The 21,321-nt window shown below is 40.7% G+C and overlaps 1 protein-coding gene across 1 annotated transcript; it reads left to right on the forward strand.

The window, feature by feature from the left end:
* The first annotated feature begins 5,467 nt into the window (after window positions 1-5,467).
* cop1 (COP1 E3 ubiquitin ligase) lies at window positions 5,468-19,937 on the forward strand. Its single transcript, XM_051403716.1, has 20 exons — window positions 5,468-6,157; window positions 6,307-6,366; window positions 6,983-7,080; window positions 7,196-7,260; window positions 7,418-7,537; window positions 10,930-10,998; window positions 11,206-11,265; window positions 11,415-11,494; window positions 11,674-11,737; window positions 12,509-12,623; window positions 12,961-13,096; window positions 13,263-13,406; window positions 14,607-14,715; window positions 14,897-14,978; window positions 15,103-15,219; window positions 16,026-16,143; window positions 16,894-17,018; window positions 17,182-17,342; window positions 17,625-17,669; window positions 18,859-19,937. The coding sequence occupies exons 1-20, from the start codon at window positions 5,805-5,807 to the stop codon at window positions 18,874-18,876; spliced, it is 2,139 nt and encodes a 712-aa protein (XP_051259676.1). The 5' UTR covers window positions 5,468-5,804; the 3' UTR covers window positions 18,877-19,937.
* The last annotated feature ends 1,384 nt before the right edge of the window (window positions 19,938-21,321 follow it).

Raw genomic sequence — 21,321 nt, forward strand, 5'->3', positions numbered from 1 at the left:
CCGGTCCATGCACTAGTAGTAATATCCTCCTCCATTCACTCCTCCATCTTTTTCTCTCTCTCTCTCTCTCTCTCTCTCTCTCTCATTCTCCCGAGTCCAAAGGTTTTTGGGTTTTTTTTTTTTACAGGGAGCCCCTACCCGCCCTGACATCATCACCGGTAGGGGGAAGTGTGGTGGTGGTGTGGGGGGGGGGGCGTCCTTCCCTTTGCCTCACACTTGGGTTTTTACAAGGGAAATCCTCTTCTCTCCTCCTTCCCCCAGCTGCCCCAGTCCTATGCTGTGCATCCCTCTGATGCAGAGAGTGGGGCGACAGGAAAGGGGTTGTAAAGTTTATTTATGTATTTATTATTCTTGTCCTGACCCCGTTCATCTGCCCATCCATCTCCTGAAGTAAAAGTAGCAATACAAGAGTGTAAAAATATTCAGTTTCAAGCAACACAGTGCTATTCAGCAGCGGCGGGATGTGATACTAAGTTAAGTAAAATTTTGAGCTTCTTGTATTTTACTGGAATAATTCAATTTCATTCCACTGCACTACATTTCAGAGGGAAATATTTATGCAAAAAAATGCAATGCAGCTTGTAAAATCAATGCATATATAGATATAATATTTATAGAGGAAACCACCCCATGAACAGAATATACTGTATAATATACTCTACCTCCACCGACTGAAATGCAACACATACATTAATGCATCAGTAATAATATTAATAACCACATAATAGTACATTTTGATAATACATAATTGACACTTTCAGTGCAGAGTGTATTTTTGTGTCGCAGCACTTTTATTCACGCTATGTAAAGGATTTTCCTCGTTATGAAGCAGAATTGTACGTATAATACTGTACATTCTGTAAGTATCAAAAGCAAAACTACTTATTATTAAAAAAATGTCCCATGTGAGTGTATATCATTATCAGTACTGGATGATGCATTTATGTCACAGTCTTTTCCTGTTACTTTATAATAGTTTATATACTGTCTGGTAATTCTATACAAATGCATAGAGTTCATTTTATGTGTCAAATATGAATGTGCACAGTAGCCAGCTGTGGAATATATAGTAGTATAAGTATTAATAATAATAATAATAATAATAATAATACCTTGAGTAAATGTACTAACTGTCCGTATCTTCTTAATAGGAAGCTCTACTGTCAATCTGGCAGCGGATGAATGATGTTGGAGGTGGCTGAGCCGGGGGGATGGGGGGGTGTTTGCTCCTGCTACAGTAACATAAGTCTGTTTGATCTCTCCCTTGCCACCCGTCACTCTCACTCTCTCTCACACACACACACACATACTCCAAAGTGAAGGAGGTGAGGTTTGAGTAACCCTCCCTCGCTTCCTCCCCCTCTCCTCTTCCATCCCATTTCTCTCTTTCTCCCCCACCCTCCCTCCCTCCCTGTTCTCTTGATCTATCTGTGAGTATCTCACTCACTCATGCTCTGGCTCTCCTCAGTGCTACATCACAGACAGGCACAACATCTGTCTCGCACATGAAAAGGGGTTTTGTGAGCTTTTTATCATCCAAATATGTTACCTGCTTTGTGCCGAACCCTTGTGCTCATGTGGACCGAGCCAGGGCTGAACAAAACAAATGGGGAGAAGGCAGTGTGTGAGAGGGGGAATTAAAAGCAGGGGAGATGGAAGGAGAAATACATGGAGGAATATTATATAATAAAAGTACAAGTGGAAGTGAAAATACCACAAACACAATTTTTAATTATTCTATTTTATTGATTTTGCTGTATAAACTAATACAAGAATTCTCTCATATAGGAAAATCATGTTAAACACGCAATAATCTATACAGAAAATCACAAATATACATTCACAAATAAGATTATTTGAACACATTATAGGATATCGCGCTGTTTAGGACATTATATATATGTTATGTTTGACAAAAAACATTTTTTTTAACTTAAAGTCCACTTACTGTGCCCAGTGATAAGTCAAAGTAACTTTCCCAAGGTCTGAATAATAAACATTTTTCTTACTTTAAGGATGTGTTTGTCTGCTTCCATACATTCTGAAAAAATATTACATTCAAAATCTCACAATCTGTAACAGTCTGTATGGTTGCATCACACCAAACAGTGGAGAAAGATTTTTCCTTTCATTCCTGCTTAGCCAGCAGAAGAAGTGACCTACAGTCATACCACACACACACACACACACACACACACACACTGAGTTTAGCACCAATCGCAGTATTATCCACCTTCTTCATGTGGTGTTTTTGTAGTTTATCATATATGGTTGAGCATTTTGAGTCATTAAAGAAATACCTTGCGAATGGAAAAATTGCTTTTTGGCAACTCATGCAGGCTAACTCAAAAGACAGGTGTACCTGCTGAGATGTTTCCAGACACTGCAAAGCAAAATCTATACTGATATTGAAAACTCCATAAAACTTTACAGCTACAATATCTAGTCCTCTCGCAGGATTGATTTGTGCAGCTGTGTTCATGTTTATGCAGACAAATTCATTCACGTGTTTTATCATGATGCACTCGCTCATTGTTTAAGCTCTACGCTACCACAGGCAGCTGTTGCTGTTCCACACCATCAGAAACGCTGCCCCTTTCTTCTCCCCCGAAGACCCCACTATTTTTTGTCAGGCTCAATTTGCAAACAGGGCCCTGGCTCGAGGCTGGAGATGGAGATGGAGGAGGAGGCTGCTGGCAGTTATGGCAGGGGCCCCTGAAGGGGCAAAAACGGTTCCTAAAGAGTGGGAGGCAGGAATTCCACAATCCCAGCCTGCCTGACTGAGGGATCTGCCTGCTAAACATTCAGCTTTTTCTGCTGGCCAAGTGCCCTTTGAAATCCAGCTGCAACTGTGTTGGAAAAAAAAGACAAATAGGAGGGAGAAATAGGAGGGGTGGATTTAAGAGAAAGCAACAAAAAAGGGAGGGAAAGAGAGGATGAAGGAGAAGAGACAGAAGAGGAAGAGAGAGCAATAGAGGGGTGTGCAGTGTGTGGTAGAATGCGTGTATGTGTGTGTGTGTGTGTGTGTGTGTGTGTGTGTGTGTGTGTGTGTGTGTGTGTGTGTGTGTGTGTGTGTGTGTGTGTGTGTGAGAAAGTCTGAATGGGCGTGCTCCATCGGGGCCTCACCCCCCGCTGTAAGGGACCTCCACAGATTATCCTTCATCTGAGCTTGTCGGTCTTGACCCCACCGACCCTGAGGCCCGCTCTCTGTCTTCCCCTCTCCCACTCTCTCCCGCTCTCTCTCTCTCTCTCTCTCTCTCTCTCTTTCACACACACACTTATTCTCGCTCGCTCAATCGTTTCCCCACACACCCTCATTATTTCCTCTGTGTCACTCACTCTTTCTCTCTTACCTCGCTGCCGCTCACTAACCTCTAGCTCACCAACACTGCTGACCCTCCACCACCACACACATCCCCCACACACACACATATACAACCTGGTTCCTCATGCAAAAAGGGGGGGGGGGGGGGCAATAGGAGAAAATCCAGGCTGATGTGCAGGACAAATGAGGAGGGGAAGAAAGAAGAAAAGGGGAGAAAGAAAGAAGGCATGCTTTTCACCACCACTGGTATAAAATAGAAAAGGGGGGGGGTTGAATGCTCTGTGTATATACAGTACTGCAGGTGTTTGGCTCAAAAGATCTTATTCAGAGTCAGTGTTTTGAGTATTGAAGGTGTTTATAATTATTAATTTGTTATATGTGCACTTATTTATTGTCCCATCTCTTCTGTGGATCTGTACGGTATGTTATCTCTGTAAAACCCAGAAGTCATATTTAAAAAAGTATCGAAAGCAGTGTGAAAAAAAAAAATCCCAATTTGTAGATTTAATATGCATCAGTATGGCTCACATTGTGACATGTTTGAATGCAATTAGACAGAAAATTGCATGAAATCTTGTATTCTTATTCCTGGTATTAGTACACTGACTTGCACCTACTTTAGTCACACATTAAATTGAACCCAGCATGACTGACCTCTGCAGCCCATAAAGACATTTTACATGTACACGGTGGTCCTTCTCAGGGAAATTAATTTACTCTTCGATGTATCCAGTAATTTTCCTCTTGCTGAGAACCTTATTACACATCCTAACTGAGCTCTGTAATGATACATATAAACTTCTTCCGCAAACAAAAACATGGGAAAATCCATGTTGTGCGTGACTACGTGGAGGACCCCTTGTTTGCCCACGTGGAGGTAAAAATGGAAAAGCAAGTAGCAGGCCTGCATAAACTGTGAGCGTGAATACGTTAGTGCTCCTTAGGTTTTATTTGCAGAGCTGCAGGTGGATGCTTGGATGACATGACACTGTTTTGCTTGGCCCGGCTGCTGGCCTGCACTTTGTGGATGTGACCTACCTGCTTGGTTTTTTCTTTTTCTTTTTTTGATGTAAAGGCAATATCGTGTGAAAGAAATGACAAATATGAGGAGACACTGAAATCATTATACTCTTCGAAAAGGAACCTGTGTTTTATATCCTGAGGTATAATCATGATGTTCCTATAATTTTCTGAGGCGGCCATTTAGGAATCATTTTGTGCATATTGTGATATTTTTGTATTAATATTAAATATAGAATATTGACGACATACAACAAAACTGATGGAAAGCCCTTAATTTGCTCTTATTTAATGCAACGTTTTGATCACATTCCATATGGTTTACAGTTTGCCAGTATGGCTTATGCTGTTTATCCTGAGTTTCAACTAAAAATGAGGGACTTATTTAGCATGGTCAGATAAAAAGACACTGAACATGGATAATACATTTGATTTAAGTCTAAAAGATTATGCCAGTATACTGAGCAGCCAGAAAAATGGCATCATCCAAAGCAAAATGACTTCAAATAATCTTTCCTACTTGAAATGTTTTGTAGTATTTTACGTTTGTGTGTTTATTAAATTTGTGGCATAATATTCTTAAATGAGAAGTCCATTTATGTGCTTTTTCTGAAGTTTTAACTATATGAGATGTTGCTGAAAGCTCAGAAAAGTCGAGGAAGTAGATCTTTGAGGTGAGATACATTTGTCACACATACAGTTTCCAAGGTCAAGAATAAACCTTTCATTATCCAGTTCAGCTGCATAAATGGAGGAGAGAAAATACTGGAAATACCTTACTAAATAGTGTAATTAAGTACGAAAACACCACAAAGTACAGCATTACAAATTGCCATGGAGTTGAAGAGAACACATCTAGTTACAGCACTGTTGTATTACAGTAAAATGTGGGTTTTTATTTGTCTGCTCACTGGGTGTGGGGCTGTACTCTTGCTGATTTTAATTAAATAATGAGTTCAGCCAGAAAAAAATGCTAATTGTTCTGGTGAGAATCACATAATTAAAACCAAATTGACAGCTGTGGTATTTAGAAGTATGGATAATACTTTCCGCGCAGTTAAACTCCTTCTCGCCAGAGGGCGGTAGTTGAGAGCCGGGAGCATACTGGGTACCTGGGTAATCGAGGAAACTCAAGAGATTCCTCTCCGTAGCTAACAGTAGCTAGCCGGCTAATCTCTTGCACAACGCAGTTGTGTTTATATTATTGTCCGTTTCAATGTCCGTGTCTTTTTTTCCCTTTATATTACAGTAATTTTCCAATACGCCGTCAGTGACAAAAGTGAGTCAGACACCGACGGACAAGTTTAAATACGCCGGATGTTTGGCCACTGTTGCTTTCTCCCAGGATGCTAGCACATAAGCGAGCCAGCTAGCTAGCCAACCTGCTAAAGTAGCAGCACTGTCCGGATGCTCTGAACAGCAACGCAGCGGATTTTGGGGAGTTTCTAGTCGGCCTTGCATGATGTCAAGCAACCGGCCACAGCTAAACGCTGGTGGGGCGAGTTCAGTGCCCGGCACAAGTAGCAACAGCACGGGGGGCACTGGGAACACTAACGGCGGCGGTGGCAGCAACTCCGTCACAAGTAATGGTAACAATTCTGGAAATGTTGTGCCCTCCCGGACCTTGGCACCAGCCGGCGACGGCGGCTTGTCGGTGCCAACTTTGGCCGCCGTACCGTCGTCCCGGGGCGGTTTTGCTTCTCTGAGTAGACCCTCTGCGTCCTCGGGCAGCAGGAAGAAATCCCTCCATCAAACACCCCTATACAACGGCCTCTTGAATTCATACGAAGATAAAAGCAACGACTTTGTCTGGTTAGTTCTCTCTGGAGTGGGAGCTTTTGAAAATGGTGTTGTTCCTGTAAATTGTAGTTGCAGGGCATTTTGAAAGCTTACAGTGTTTCAAAAGTTTGAAAGCTACAGTTTGACATGCACTTAACACGGCTTTTTTTTGTCTCTTCCAGTCCCATTTGCTTCGAAATGATAGAAGAGGCACACATGACAAAGTGTGGGCACAGTTTTTGGTAAGTGTTGAGTTGTAGCTGAGGCAGTGGGAGAGTTGTTTCACAGCACATGATTTAAAGGATGTTTGAGGACACTGACACAGAAGCAGTTTAGACACCAGAGCGTGCACTCATAAAGACTTTTGCAAACAAATACAACTGTGCACATTTTTATGTATGAATGATGCTCACCTGTCGGGGCAGAAAAAGACACATCTTCCTTCTCCTCCACCTGTCCAGCACTTCACCCAATCACTACACAAGCCTTTTACATGCAAATGCAAATTATGTAATAGTATTTAGATTGTTTGGGCATGAATGAGTGGACTGTGTGTGTGCATGTAGGATGAGTGACTACCATGGTCAAACAGGGTAGTTGTTTGTGCACATACTCAAGTAATTCAAAGAAGAATAGTGCAACCAAACACTAAAACATTCAGGAAAAACATGTACAAAAGCAACATGAGAATAGAGAAGTCAAACTTGTCTGTGCTTGGTTATACGTGGGCATCTTATCGCAGTTAAGTTTGGCTTAACTTAATTACCACTAACACACTGCAACAGTGTTCTTTTGTCCTCTCTTCCTTGCACTGCTTCAGTTATTTCCACAGTATTCACTTGTTTCTCCCGCCTGCAGTTTCAAGTGTATCCGCCAGAGTCTGGAGGACAGCAACAGATGTCCCAAGTGCAACTATATTGTCGACAATGTGGATCAGCTTTACCCAAACTTTCTTGGTAGGTGTTTGAAATCCAAAGGTTGAGGTTTGTTTATGTCTAAGGTGCTGCTCGATATTCTTTTCTGCTGTCTGATGATCAGAAAGTAATTCTGAAATTGTTTTCTGTCTTGCAGTCAACGAACTGATTCTTAAACAAAAGCAAAGGTCGGAGGAGAAGAGACTAAAATTAGATCATCCTGTAAGTGCGGCACATTTCATACTGTGACTTGTTTGTTTCTCCCACACACTCTTCTTCTCCTCATGCTCACATTGTTAGGAAGCCTGGCTTTTAGGGTCATGACTAAGTGGGAGTCTCCACAAGTTTTAACTGATCAGCATCTCTGACCACCTCCCAGAACGGGTCTAGGTGGCAGGTGTTCCAGGATGTGTTGAGTCCTGACCAGGAGAACTTGGACCTGGCAAATGTCAATCTGATGCTGGAGCTCCTGGTCCAGAAGAAGAAGCAGCTGGAGGCAGTAAGTGAGGGTCTAAGGGCGATTTTCTTTGGTGCCAACCGTTTCTTGTATTTTGCATCTGAATTGTGGCTGCTTAGATTCACACAGAACAGTATTCCATAATAGCAAAGTGTAGTGATGATTATTTGAGTCACAGCTGACTCATAACCTGTTGGTCCATGTAAAAGGAGAAAGATGCAGAGTCACTTACTAAATGCAGGTTTTACACAGCTTGATAGGGGCTAACCACGCATGACAGTTTGACCACTGGTCAGTTGCCCTGGTGCAACATGCTGGAGGCTGTTCACTTCTTTTTAGTGGAGTTTCAGTCAACATCAGACCTGCACCAAACACTGCTGCTACTGCTAGCTTTGCTACAGTAGCTAGGAAGCTACTCGACTCTTAATGGGCAGGTGTTAATTCCAGCAAAAACTACTTTAACAATTTTCTAAATGTAATTGATTTAGCCTCTCTCGCTTTTCAGTTGCTTTTCTGAACCCTGCTAGTTGTCGTTATAAAAATTCTCAGTGCAGTAATAAGTTTAATCCGTAAAAATTGGGCCTAGAAAGTAATTTTATTGGATTCTTTTTATGACCTTTTGAATACCACATTTAGAGGTCTTAAAAAGTCAAATTAACACAGGATGTGTTTTGGACCATTAGCATTTATCCTGACAATAAGAAAAGAGAATATATTTAATAATATAAAAGATTTCAAAAGCATCTCCACATTGTGTTCTGGAGGGACAACAAAGGAATCTTCTAAAAATCCCAGCATCATAACAGTTTTATACAAACGAAGGAGATGGGCCTTCAGCAGTTGCTCAGAAACATGTACATCACGCTGGGCTCTGTACATATTCCTGCAGGGAGATGCTTCAGGCAGTGTTAAAAGATTTTAGTCATGGTTGATATGGGCATTGTGGCAGTGGATATGTGTGTTTCCTGGATTACACAGACACTGAGTAAAACCTGTTGCACATCACTCTGTCGGAATAGCCTGGAACATCCCCTTTTTGTATTGTTTTTGACAATCCCTCTCATAGGAAAAGAGAAGTAAGAGCCCCAACCTATCCTGTTGACTTGTATTGTGTCACATCAGCACTGTCTTTGAGTGTCAGCAGGCATAGCGGTTGACAATCCTTGACTCGCCTCACATGGGAGGAGACATTGAACTGTTTTTCTTTTCTTTTCTTTTTTTCAACCGTAAACAATGTGAACAGTTGTTCACATTGTTGAGATTGCCTTCCAGAGGGAGCTCCACCTTTTACCTTTCTCTCCATCAAACACATGCTTATCTTTATTTCTGTCTCCTTCACACACAAACACATGCACGTGTCTCTCTGTTTGGCTGTCATAGAAACCACTAGACCAGTAACTGATAGCCTGTTGCACATTCATTGGTAACTGTGTATTCTGTCTGTCGATAAGGAACGAGAAACTGCAAAACAGATATGTTTGAGTCATGTTCTGGTAAACACTTGCTCCCAGTCTCTCCTTAACTCTTCTTTATGTGTGTATGTTTTTGGTATGATGACATCAGCCTGTAGACAGTTTTTGATACATTTCACCCACCCTGTCCTTCCTCATAGTTGTTCAATAAACCGTTGTCTTCTTCTTCTTCTTCTTGCTGTGGGCACACAGGAAACAAAACAATATAAATTTAGCAGCTGCACAGTCTGCATGGTAATCCATGATATTGCTTATAGGCACACATCAGGTTTTGATTAGGTGTCAGACTTCTCCATCTATGGCTTTGGAAAACACACAGGCTTGAAATAAGTTGTTTACTACAGCAACATGATTGCTTGTTGTCCTCTTGGATGGCAAAATCCACAATGCGCAGTACACCTTTAAAAAGGTTGCCAGATCGTCAGGTATCCCCCGTATCTCGCCCTTTCACACTCCACTTTTTGCAGAAACACACAGGCCTGATAACACTACGAGGACATAAAATGAAGAGATTGTTTGAGTCAGTATAATATTGGTAGGGATGTTTGAGCAGCATCTTCAAACTGGTAGGGCCATGTCCCTACCATTCATACCCACAAGCCAAATCATTTTCTGACTTGTATGTTGTGGTCATTCATTTTAATATATCAGTTGTGAGTTAGATATTTCAGATCTACATGTAGGGATTGCATTTGGTGGCAGTTTTGGTGGTAATTTGCACATAGAGTTCAATTCTCTGTCTGTAGTAGTAGTTTTCTTACACCCCTAAACTCAAGAAAGCCTTGCGACCGCCACGTGAAGCCAAGTCCCTCGGGTTGGAAACCACTGTACAAGATTAGAAATACTGGCCTTTATTACTCCTTTACAAGTTCCTCTTTACTCCCTTTGTGAGTGATAATGGTGGTGGAGTTTCATCAAGGACTGAGCCTTTAAGCAAATCCTGATGGAAATATCTGCAGTGGATGCTGCTGCTTACCTTCTCTGCTGTTTGTATTAGTTTAGACCGCATAAAGAAATGGCCAAATAAGAGCAACAGTCCAAAATATGAGTTGACTTCCTGCTCTTGGTTAATTTAGTTATGCCAGACATTCAAAGCATGAGAAACTTGTAGCCACAGTTGTCAAAAATCATCTTCCAACACCCATAAACCCTTGGGTTTGAGATTGTTTCCTGTAGTTGAATTGAATAACATATTTTCTCCTAATAATCTGTGCCTCATTTTCATAATTCTTTTCTTCGCAACAGCACTTTAGTTTGAATGGAAGCACTAGGGATGGAAAGGGTAGTAGAACAGTACTATAACTTTGATTTTACTTAAGTAAAAGTAAAATGCCCACTCCAGAAAATACAGAGGAAGATTGCCTCTGGAGGCTAAGTTAGAGCCACCAGTGAATTTGCTGTTGTATTTTCCGCGTGCACTCCGTGAAGTCTTCCACAATCTGCTCTGGGTTTAACTTCCTTGCGCATTCATTCTCAGTGTAGAGGAAATATAAGCAGCTCATCTTATCGTTGGTGGTCTTGTTTGGACATTTAAGGTCATATTCAGGCATCCACTAAAAACTCAACACAGTACCTTTAGAGTAAAAGTACAAGTAGACAACATACAACTTTGTTATAGTAATTCATTATTTCCACTCCTGGGAAGTAAGTGTGTGTGTGTAAGTGTGTGAGGTGTGTGTGTGTGTGTGTGTGAGTGTGTGTGTGTGAATTTCAGACTGTGTACAATCATAAGCTTTAAAGTGGCTTTTCTACATCATTTTACTCTTGTTAGCAAAAACAGATGTTAGAAATGGAATGAACACGTATTGGGACTAGAGCTATAGTGTTCAAAATGTTTTCCCCACTGGCGACTAAAAAAAGTTTTTTTTCTATGACATTATGTCTTTAGAGGATAAGCAAAGTGTTCTGCAGCTTCACTCACAGTTGTTTGAGGTTATGCATGTCTGTCCGTCTTTCCACTAGGAATCCCAAGCAGCTCAAAGACAAATCCTCATGGAGTTCCTTAAAGAAGCCAGGAGAAACAAGAGAGAGGTACACAAACTGCTCTGTTAGGAACACAGTGCAATTTTCAAGAATAATTGAAAATAGAAAATATTTATGTATTGGAGAAAACTCATCCTTGGTACAAATAAAGCATACAAACACACACAAAAACAAAACAACATGATGTTGTGAAATGATTTTAAAGACGTCTACATGCAGGCATATATTTATCTGTGTTTCTGGTTCTCTCAACAGCAACTGGAGCAGCTACAGAAAGAGCTCAACTTTCTCGAAGAGGACATTAAGCGTGTTGAGGTAAAGTCATGCGTTACCAAACCCCTTTTTTACGCTGCAGTATGTTCTAAACGGAAAGGTAAAGGAGCAGCACGCAGGATTATGAAATCACATGATCTTGTCTATCACAGTTTAAGATAGACAAACATGTTATAACTGTCTTTTTCCAGGAAATGAGCGGGCTGTACTCTCCGATGATGGAGGCCGAGTGTACGGTGCCTAATGTCGAGGCTCCCTCACCAGCACCCAGGTACACCAGTACTCAGTAAATCATCCAACCAACCACACTCAACCAAACCCATTCTCAGCAGATATTTAGTTTTTTGCTTTTTTAATAACTACTATACCTTTTATGAAGGAGCTGATAACAAAGCACATGTCTCACTGTATGTATCTGTCTATCTGTTTTTTTGTTTGTTTGTTGAGTAGCTGCAGTAGTATTATTGACCCACCAGACTACAGCCAGCCTCCAGGATTTGGTGGAACAACCCAGGTATGTCAGAGAAACACCCATGCTGTGTGACTGATTGCTCTTGAATCCATCTCTAACCCTCTTTGAGATTCACGTCTGTTATTTTCATCATCTTGCCGGTTGACCTGTCACGATAATTATGTTATCGACTCATGCAATATATGGACATGACTAATGGCAAATTTTTGCTGACCTCTGTGTTGCCTGATGTGTTTACATGCATCTTTGTTTACATAAGAATGCCACCAACACTCTACCCAACATGATGCCAGAATAGACAGCAGGGTTTTCCTATCATCATTAGACTTGAGAGCAGTACCTTAATGTTTAATTTATTTAGGATTTTTGTGTTCAATGTTTTTTTTTCACATTACATGTCTGAATCATTATATCAGTGGCATAGAATGGTCTTAAAATGACAATAATATCGTTTGTTGCAGTTATTTGTGGGACAATATATCGTCCAACAAAAGTACTTATGGTGACAGGCCTACAGAAGTGTAGTCTGTTTAACTATTTATTTCCACTGCTTTTATTAAAGTTTTAATTAAGTTTTTTTTTTTGTGATAAGGATGTAGGCCGTTGTTTTTGCCCTCTTGAGAAAAAGTTTCTCCACTATTTAAAAAAAATAAATAAAAAAATGTCTTCACAGACACTGCAATAGTCAGAATGGATATTAAAGTAACCCCAAAATTCACAGTAAAACTATATTTACTTTTTAAAGAATAGAAGTCAGTATGAGTTTAGCACTGACTTGACTGTACTCTTAAACACTTGGGGTTGTTTTGCCAGGGCAAGAGACAGACCTGGTACAACAGCACCCTGGCGTCAAGGAGGAAGAGGCTGACTGCTCATTTTGAGGATCTAGAGCAGTGCTACTTCTCCAACAAAATGTCACGCATCACAGGTACTAAGCAGTTAGTGAACGCTGGCGTGGTTCTCTCACAGTTGTTGTCCACATTACAACAGAAATTTGTCTGGAAACATCTGCAGTCTGATATCTGTTGTTCTGATTCTGTACATCATTAGATGGGCCTATAGTTGCATGAAGCAAGGACATAAGTATATATGAGGTTGTTATATTGATCTGATAAGAATAAATTGCTGTAAAATGTAACAAGGAACCCCTTCCTCATTCAGTACGCTTATATTTTCCCTCTTTTTCCACAACACACAGTATATAGTCCATGTCCTCATTGCTCCTTGTGAAGAGTATTTGAATAATGTTTGTCTCTTGTGTACAGATGAGGGCAGGAACCTGAACCAGCTGGATGATTTCATGGAGTGCCTGTCTAAGTTCACTCGCTACAATTCTGTGCGGCCACTCGCCACCCTCTCGTACGCCAGTGACCTCTATAACGGCTCCAGTATTGTCTCCAGGTACAAAAAGGAAAAGGGCAAACTAGTGTATCGCTCAGAGTGATTATTAACATTTTGTATAGAATAGATTGTTATATAGAATAGATATAGAATGTTTTTTGTAACGAGCTGCATTCACAGAAACAGTATTTTTTCAGCCCTCTCACTGTTCTGACCTGTGTTTCAGTATTGAGTTTGACCGTGACTGTGACTACTTTGCCATTGCTGGAGTGACCAAGAAGATCAAGGTGTTTGAGTACGGCACAGTGATCCAGGATGCAGTGGACATCCACTACCCTGTTAACGAAATGACCTGCAATTCCAAAATCAGGTAGGGGAAGTCATTTTGGACTTGTGGACATGTTTCAGATCCTACAGTGCCGTGTTGGCAGTGGTGCTGATTTCCTTGTAAACCCACGAGAGAAACTGTTTGTCACCCAGATGATGAAGGCTAAATCTGCTGACCCCTTGTTTCATCATTTACAAAATAAAATGTATTTGTATTAAGTACATTATGTGACATAAGTCATCTGTTATTACATAAGTCCATAATAGCACAAAGAAGAAAAAAGAACATGTACCTATATTACTGTTTTACCAGGGCACAGTGGTGGAAGAAGTACTCATATATTTACTTAAAAGTGAGGTCAGTCATTCTGGAGAAAGATAGTTGATTGTTGAGTCTCATTTCCTGGTTGTCAAATACCGACACTGTGAGTTATGGAAAATGTGAAACCACCAAAGTGGCTTGGAGTGAGCCACACATCACAAACAGGTGGTGTTTGTGCTCCCAGTTTGCTGGAATCATTCTCCAGAATGACTGACCCCACCTTTTAAGTAAAAGTAGCAATACCACTCTGTAAAACTACTCTACAAGTTAAAGTCATACAAGACTTCACTTAAAGCTGCAGTAGGTAGTTTTTATAAAAAATAACTTTTTGTTAGTTTTGCTGAAACTTTCACTGTGTCCTGACAGTAGTGCATGAAACGGATAATCTGGGAAAAAAATAGCTACCTCTGGCTCCTCTTAGTGCTCCTAATGGAATTTGCAAGAATCCACCGGGCCTGAACAAAAACAACCAATCAGAGCCGAGAAAGACAGTTCATCGTGAGTCTCATTCCAGGTCGTTAAATATCGATGCTGGTAATGAAACTCAACCATCAGCTGCCTTCAGGTCACCTGCCCAAAGTGTCTTTCCATCTTTTTTTAGTAAAATCATGACATGAACACTACTCCAGATGAAGTGGAGTAACATGTATGATAGCAGAAAGGTAGCAGAAAGCTAAAAAAGAACTTCAAGTTGTACTTTAGTACAATACTTCATTAAACATATTTGGTTACTTTCCATCACTGCCAGGGGATGAGCTGTAAGTTTGTTCAGCTTGTGTTTCCTAAAATGCTCTTTCTGTGGCATAGATTTGTAAAAACCAAAGTCGGTAGTCAAAAGAAATGGTGAATGAAGCACTCATTAAGAATGTGACCAACTGCGTGAACTTAAAGTGAAAGTGATCGGAACCTTGTTTGTTGTAGCTGTATCAGCTGGAGCAGCTATCACAAGAACCTTCTGGCCAGCAGTGACTACGAAGGTACTGTCATCCTGTGGGATGGATTCACTGGCCAGAGGTCCAAAGTCTACCAGGTATGATAGATAAGTCTTAGAGCATCACTTTTTCATGATGAGGGCTCTATTTCCATTCTTTAGTGGAGTTATTAATACTGTACAATAGCAAACTGCACATTTGACTACACTGATTGTTTTAAAGTATCTATTTCATCAGTAATGTATAATACCATTTTTAAGGTTTCCTCTCCTTTTTCAGGAACATGAAAAAAGGTGTTGGAGTGTTGACTTCAATCTGATGGACCCCAAGCTCTTAGCCTCCGGTTCTGATGATGCTAAAGGTAACTGAGGAATACTACGTCTGAGGGGTTTTCAGACATAAATCCTCCTCTACCTCCCCAGCTTCTGTTCCATCCCTATTTTACCCCCAGTAAAATAGCTGACATGTCTGTGTTTGCGTTTCAGTGAAGTTATGGTCAACCAATCTTGATAACTCGGTGGCCAGCATCGAGGCCAAGGCCAATGTCTGCTGTGTAAAATTCAGTCCAACCTCCAGGTATCATCTGGCCTTTGGCTGTGCAGGTAAGGTCAGGATTGACTGCAGACCTGTGTGGTCTTTGTCCTGTAAAGTCATTGTTGATTACTGATGCAAACAATTATTGTAATACATTTCAGTATGTGCAAAGGTGTATGAGTAGGCTTAGAGGTTATACTACAGGATCTGTCCACAGGAGGAAAAGACATGAGAATGTGTCTCTTTTCAGGCAAAGAATCTTGTTTTTCTCTTGTTGTGATGTATTATTGTTGTTGCACTCTTGACAACACCTCACACCACTACAGTCTTTCCTTGTAGACTACATTTCTTTTGTGGTCGCACGGACTCTGGTGGTCCAGACGAAACTTCTGAAAACTTCATTCATGACTCTCCCAAAAGAGAGAAATAAGAATTAGAAATATTCTCTTGTACACAGAACAGTCCTTCACGTAGCTAACGCTGTATGAGCAGAGCAGCACATAAACTCCAGCTGTGAATTTCCCCCGGCTTATTTACTCCATTCCCTGTGTCTCTAAGGTCCAAGTCCTCTAAGCCTGGAAAATGAAACCTCTCCTTGACCTTGAAGTTGTTGGGTTTGCTGTCTGGAGTAAAGTTAGGACACTGGAATAAAAGTCAGCAAGCATAATGTAGCATTCATTCAAAAACAGACTTGATGGAGTGTAAGAAACACACATTTCAGCAAATGTCAACAAAGGCATTGCACCATCATTTCACCGTGGCTGCCTGCCTCGTTGGTTCCTGGATATGACTGACAGTTGTTTCCAGTTATGAAGGACACCTACCTCGTGTGTTCTCCCTTGTGAACGCATACCATCTTTTTCTTTGCTTGCAGACCACTGTGTCCACTACTATGATCTACGCAACACTAAGCAGCCAATCATGGTGTTCAAAGGTCACAGGAAGGCAGTGTCCTACGCCAAGTTTGTCAACGGAGAGGAAATTGTTTCTGCGTAAGTCAGTTTAGCCTTGTTTTTAACAGTAGTATATTTTCACCTCCGCCAAGGACGATATGTTTTTGGTGCCGTCTGTCATCAGGTTGAGGGAAAAACTACTGACCCAATTTTTATAAAACTTAATGGGTGTAGCATGGGCCGAGTAAGAACCCATTCATTTTTGGGGTGGATCCCAATCACGGGGCAGATGCACAAAGATAATCTTGACAAATATCTTGAAATTAATATCTTTTAATTGTGTAAATAATTAACATCTACAAGTTGGGAAGTTTGAGTTAGAATAGTTTGCAAGAGCGCGGGTATAAACCCACCGAGGCTGTAAAGACGGACCAGTCAGGGGGTAAGTCCCCTTGTTAGGCACGCTGACATTTAATGTCAAAACCTCTGTAGTCTCATTTAGCTACTTGTTAGCAACCACGTTAAGGCTTTATATTTCCGAGGTGGGGTATTTACTGACAATTTTTATGTTGTAGAACAAAACATGAAAAAACCCACTGTGCTAAAATGCTAACTCAGTTCCAGGTTATATGACTCATTCCTGCAGCACTCTATACAAACTCCTTTATGTGAACAGTGTTACTGTACTGATACTAATGCTGACACACATTTATGTTTTCTTCATGGATTTAACAAAAACACATGATTTACACGTTGACAATTGATAATGTTCTGCCACACATTAGTGAAAGATATTTTACCCTCACCAAACCTCCAGTTGTTGACTGATTAACACCCTTTAATTGGCAGTTCAACAGACAGTCAGCTGAAGCTGTGGAACGTCAACAAACCCCACTGCCTGCGCTCCTTCAAGGGTCACATCAACGAGAAGAACTTTGTAGGCCTGGCTTCCAATGGAGACTATGTTGCCTGTGGTAAGGATTGTGAAAGAAAAGTCTGGTCTGACCATGTCGCAAATGAATCCGTAACACGACATTAACTTGATATTTGCTCAGCCGTGCAGGGGCTCCCTGTAACTACACACATACCAAACTTAAAATGATTAGAATCTAAACGTGTGTTTGTCTGCTTGTACAGGCAGTGAAAACAACTCCTTGTACTTATACTACAAAGGACTTTCCAAGACACTGTTAACATTCAAGTTCGACACAGTGAAGAGCGTCCTGGACAAGGACAAGAAGGAGGACGACACCAATGAGTTTGTGAGCGCTGTGTGCTGGAGAGCCCTGCCTGATGGAGTGAGTTCACCTCAGTTATACTGTTGTTGTTCATTTTACATGTGCTGTACTAGAAGGAAGATTACACCAACTGGTTTATTATTGTTGTATTCTCAGACAATGTTAATGTGCACCACCTCTTGTCAAAATGGTAACATGTTTGAGCTATGAAAAGACAAATTCCACTCTATAGGAATTAAGCTATTCTTGGCTCACAATACTAATCTTTCCACGTCACGATTTGTTAAACAAATTGTAATATTGTCATATGTTGTGTTTTATTAACGATGCTTTGTTTTTCAGGAGTCAAATGTACTGATTGCTGCAAACAGTCAAGGAACAATCAAGGTTTGTTTTTTAACTTGCATATGAATCATGATGATGTAATAACCACAGGCCACCTGTGTAAGGTGCTAGATTGCTGTTGTTGTAGTTACATCTAGCAACAATTTCCATGTTTTTGCTTGAAAAATGACAAACAACGAATTGATTTTATGACACTGTATCAAGGTCTTATACAACAGCAACCTGCACCTCACACAAAGTCAATATGTAAACCATAGTTTCTAGATGCTTGAAGTACAATAAAAAGAAATGCCTATCACCTTCGTTGTACAGGGTAGCAGCAGTAGCGTTAATGTCCAAACCCTTTTTTTAAATTGTCTCTCTTTTATATTGTATCAGAGTTTCAGACTTGGACTGTAGAGCCTGAAACAACAGGAGCTATTATATAGTTTATTTGGTTTATGTGGGGTTCCGTGTCCAGACTATATAGTATATAGAACAGAGCAAAGCTGATTTTCCAGCCTTGCGTCCACTTAGTCTGTATTACTGAACTTAAAATTTCCTTCCTTGAATGCCCTATGAGGTGTCCATCATCAGGAATTAATGGACAACGGGACACCAGAACTGCCCAATGCACAGCGTTGAACACCAATCATTTATATTTTCCTGCATTATGCAGTCGATCAGTCATCAGAAGCCATAACCCTGTTTCCCTGGTAACACCTGACCCTTGGGCCACACAGCCTGCGCTTGCAGTGCCTGACATTGTTCACCACTCCAGTAAATAGGACAAACCTTAGATACGACTTGGCAACGAGAGGTGATCTTAATTCACTCAGCTCACTGAACCCTTTGGCTCAGCTGTGTGAGAGGATCGCTTATACAAAGTATCCGTGAGTTCAGAGGGGCAGTGTACTTCTTGCAGCTTGTGTGTTACAGTCGCCATCCTGTGGTGTTCAGAGGATGAGGCACTGAAGGACTACACTCAGTGTTGAAAATAAGATATTCAGATTTATTTATTATTTCATTTATTTATTTCAGCGCATTAATTTAGAACGATGAACAGACATTTCAATGGGACTACTATGTAGGTGTCCTATACCAGGAATTAATGGGGCGATCAGAAGTGTTAAACTGTCCTTTTTATACCTCCAGCAATACAGATTATCACATATCAAAGCAGTGGCTGTGCTCATTGGTGACAGCAGCGAGCCACAGATATCATACAATCTCCATTTTTCTCTCCACGCAGGTACTTGAGCTCGTCTGAAGGTCCACCACGTCTTCAGCGTGCGACAGAACCTCCGTCAGCCTCTTTGTTCGGCAGAGGATCAGTCTGATGCAGGGAGAGCCCAGGCTGCCTGCTGAACAAGGATACCCGACAACACTGGGAGAGCTGAAAAGAACTGAAGCTGTCTTCTTTTAACAAGCTCCAAATTTCAGACAGCAGTAAAGACTTTGGAGCAGTGCATCAGTATAGCAGGAGCAGATGCACTGTCATTTTACTGCGACAAAAAAAAAACCGAGGACCTAGTTTGGGCACAAATGGAACAAGAGACTTTAGAAAGCATTTTTGTTTCTTTTCAGTAAAGTTATATCTGCTACAATAGAACACCTCTTTATGGTTTTAGGTCAAATCAAAACTTGTACCTTTTTTTTAATTAAGCTGTCGCTCTCAAGGGTACATCCAGCCAAACGCTACTAGTGTGATGCATTTTCCCTTTTAAAGGCCAAAGCACAAGACAAACGACATGCAAAAATTGTCTTCACAAGAAGCTTTTAACCCCCCCTCATTGTTTGTCACTGTTTCCCCCCTTTATGTGTAGTTTTTTGTGTTTTTTCAGATTGAGAGAAAGCTGTTTTAATAATATGACTTGAATTTCATTCTGTCAGGCATATCATCAGTTCCCTTTTTGGCTTAAGAGTGTAGAATGTGAGGTAGTGTATGGAAATCAAGGAAGACCAATGGATTATGGAAAATGTATTTCTGTCACTATCAGAACTTAATGGGAGTTGACATGTTTGTCTAATCAGTGTAACTTGAGGCATTGATCTGCAATGCTACATCGAACTGGATTATTTTTCCACGTGTGTGAGCTGTTGGTTGAAAATGAGAACCTCACAGATTTAGTTCTTTTAAAGTAGCAATGGAATTACTCTTCACATACTGTAGGAACTGAGCTTCAACAACAACTGTGGAGGCCTGGTCCATGTTGACAACATTGACATCAAGAGGATTTGGTAAACACCGCCAAGACCTACCTATTTTATGATAACTGAGTGAGAGAGGTGTTTTGTATTTGTATAACTGAATAAATTATTTCGAAACAATTTTGTCATGTTTGGGTACATTTTTATTAGATATTTTTGGCACTTCAATGATTCTCTTGACTGAACTTGTAGGACTCAGTAATGTGTTTACTGTCGGTAATGGCTCTCATATGGGGTGTTTGAGCCTTGTGTGAAATGGTAATCTGTTAAATCTTCAGTCTCCCAGAACATGTCCGTATTAGCCGAAACACCAGAGAGCCATTAAATGTCATCTCAACCCCGCGGCTGTTCAGCTTCATGTGTGAAACCTCTTACCGCAAGATGCTTCCATTGTGGCTCCGAGTTCCTCAGGAAATTTCCTGCAGTCTTCTGTGATGTTTGTGAAAACAAAGGATCATTGGTCTCAACGGGGACTCAACTTCATGCAAATTTTTTCTTCTTTGAATAAAATGTTTATTTATACTTGCACATTTGAATTAAACAGCTCCATTGTCAGGGGGGGGAAAAAACTGTTTGCAGCTCGGCAAACAAACATGGACACAGAGAAGAGTCTAAAAATAAATCAATAAATATAATAAAAACAAAAAGAAACATGTTAGTTTTGGCCAAATTCACAACTAAGTCAGGAGTTATGCTGTTATTTCTTCCATTAACCTGTCTTGCCATTGTTGTAGGCAGTGGCTTGAGCCAAGATAAAGTTATCATTTTATTCTCGCCACCAATAAAAGGATATGTAGCAAATAAACCTTTCCCTTTTCCATAACTTCATGAGTAATGAAGATTCTGAACTGTGAACACAAAGTTTCACAGAGAAAACAGAATAACAATCAAGGCTCGGAATTAGCATGGTGTGTGTTTGTTTGCAGGCTTGTCTTTGCCTGTGGATGTGTTTACAGGAACTTCATAATAACTGTTCATTTCCACACACACACACACACACACACACACACACACACGTTAGTTTGTTCATCAATAAAGACCTCTAGGTTGTACCAGTAATGAATATCCTGTTTGCTATGAACCGTACGTAACATTTAATTATTTCTTTAGAAGTACCTCCTGGGGATGGAAGCAGCTCAGTCTGCAGGGACTTGGACCGCAGTGTAGAGTGTGGACTGGTGGCTAGCCAGGGGCCCTTTAGCAAAGTACCAAGCCTCTATCAGCTCCCAGGCTGGTGTTACATGGCAGCCCATCTCTCCACATTTGCATGTCTATAAGCCCTGTGTGTGTGTGTGTGTGTGTGTGTGTGTGAGTGTGTGTGAGTGAAGAAATATTTTTTTTAAATTTAAAATGAATCTTTAAAAACCCTTTCCAACTCATGTGTTAATCATTTCGAGCATGTCTGTTTATAATTGAGTCATGTCCAAATGGCTATGGCTAATGGACTGGTTGCACAGCAGACATTTGGACTCAGCAGGAACAACAGGTGGAATTAAAAACAGTA

This window comes from Dicentrarchus labrax, unplaced genomic scaffold, assembly GCF_905237075.1.
Source record: "Dicentrarchus labrax unplaced genomic scaffold, dlabrax2021, whole genome shotgun sequence".
NCBI classification, from domain to species: Eukaryota; Metazoa; Chordata; class Actinopteri; family Moronidae; genus Dicentrarchus; species Dicentrarchus labrax.

What these genes read in the sequence shown, in the direction of transcription:
- cop1 (XM_051403716.1), top strand. Translation starts at nt 5,805, where the DNA reads ATGATGTCAAGCAACCGGCCACAGCTAAACGCTGGTGGGGCGAGTTCA. An exon ending in GACTAAAATTAGATCATCCT is followed by an intron (nt 7,261 to 7,417) that starts GTAAGTGCGGCA and finishes ACCACCTCCCAG; the next exon opens with AACGGGTCTAGGTGGCAGGT. An exon ending in GGCTCCAGTATTGTCTCCAG is followed by an intron (nt 13,097 to 13,262) that starts GTACAAAAAGGA and finishes CCTGTGTTTCAG; the next exon opens with TATTGAGTTTGACCGTGACT.